The sequence below is a fragment of the Rhincodon typus genome, unplaced genomic scaffold, assembly GCF_021869965.1.
Source record: "Rhincodon typus isolate 14 unplaced genomic scaffold, sRhiTyp1.1 hic_rhity00004653, whole genome shotgun sequence".
Classification (NCBI taxonomy): domain Eukaryota; kingdom Metazoa; phylum Chordata; class Chondrichthyes; order Orectolobiformes; family Rhincodontidae; genus Rhincodon; species Rhincodon typus.
The window spans coordinates 11,295-12,219 of NW_025970291.1; the positions used below are offsets into that span (position 1 = coordinate 11,295).

General features: G+C 56.8%; 1 protein-coding gene across 1 annotated transcript in view; it reads left to right on the top strand.

Annotated features, from left to right (window-relative positions):
* Nucleotides 1-841, top strand: part of LOC125481970 (kinesin heavy chain-like) — a gene marked incomplete at both ends in the record, with an annotated part of 9,827 nt that extends 8,986 nt beyond the window's left edge. The window contains one exon of the mRNA XM_048593934.1: nt 653-841. Coding sequence (XP_048449891.1) covers nt 653-841 — 189 coding nt within the window. The remainder of the gene's footprint in view (nt 1-652) is intronic.
* Nucleotides 842-925: the final 84 nt, after the last annotated feature.

The window sequence follows — 925 nt, forward strand, 5'->3', positions numbered from 1 at the left end:
AAATATTGGTACATATCTCCCCCTCCCCGGGGTCCCCCCTGTAAATACTGGTACATATCTCCCCCTCCCCAGGGTCCCCCCTGTAAATACTGGTACATATCTCCCCCTCCCCGATCTCCCCCCCTGTAAATACTGGTACATATCTCCCCCTCCCCAGGGTCCCCGCTGTAAATACTGACACACTCTCTCCTTTGGGGTCCCCCGTAAATACAAACTCATCCCCCCCACGTCCCTGGGGAACCCCTGTAAACACTGACACACTTGTCTCTCCCTCACACACATCTCTCTCTTGCACACATTCCCTCTCTCATACTCATTCTCTCTCATTTATTCCCTCTCTCTTCCCCCCCACCGCACACTCATTAACTCTCTCTTTCTCCGTCCTCTCTCTCCCTCTCTGTCTCCCTCCCTCAACTCTCCGTCTCCCCCTCCATGTCCCCCTCTCACCCTCTGCACCCGCCCACCTCCTTCTCCCCACTCTCTCGTGCCCTGTCTCCCCTCGGTCTCTCTCTATCCCTCTCCATCTTTCTCTCTCTCTCTCTCTCTCTCCCCCACCTCTGTCACCTCCCTCCATCTCCACCTCTCCCTGTCTCCCCCTCCATCTCCACCTCTCCCTGTCTCCCCCTCCCACTGCCCTCCCTGTCTCCCCCAGCCGGTGGAGTTGAATGGTGCTCTGGAAGAGGAGTTCACAGTGGCGCGGCTGTACATCAGTAAGATGAAATCAGAAGTGAAGACCCTGATGAAGCGATGTCGACAGCTCGAGGACATACAGAGTGAGAGTAACCGCAAGATGGAGGAGAACTGCAGAGAGCTCACCTCCTGCCAGCTCCTCATCTCCCAGGTACAGCCATGGAGATCCTAGTCCACTCTGTCCCTCACCCCGTGCTGTCCCTGTCATGGCGATCCTAGTCCACTCTGTCCCTCG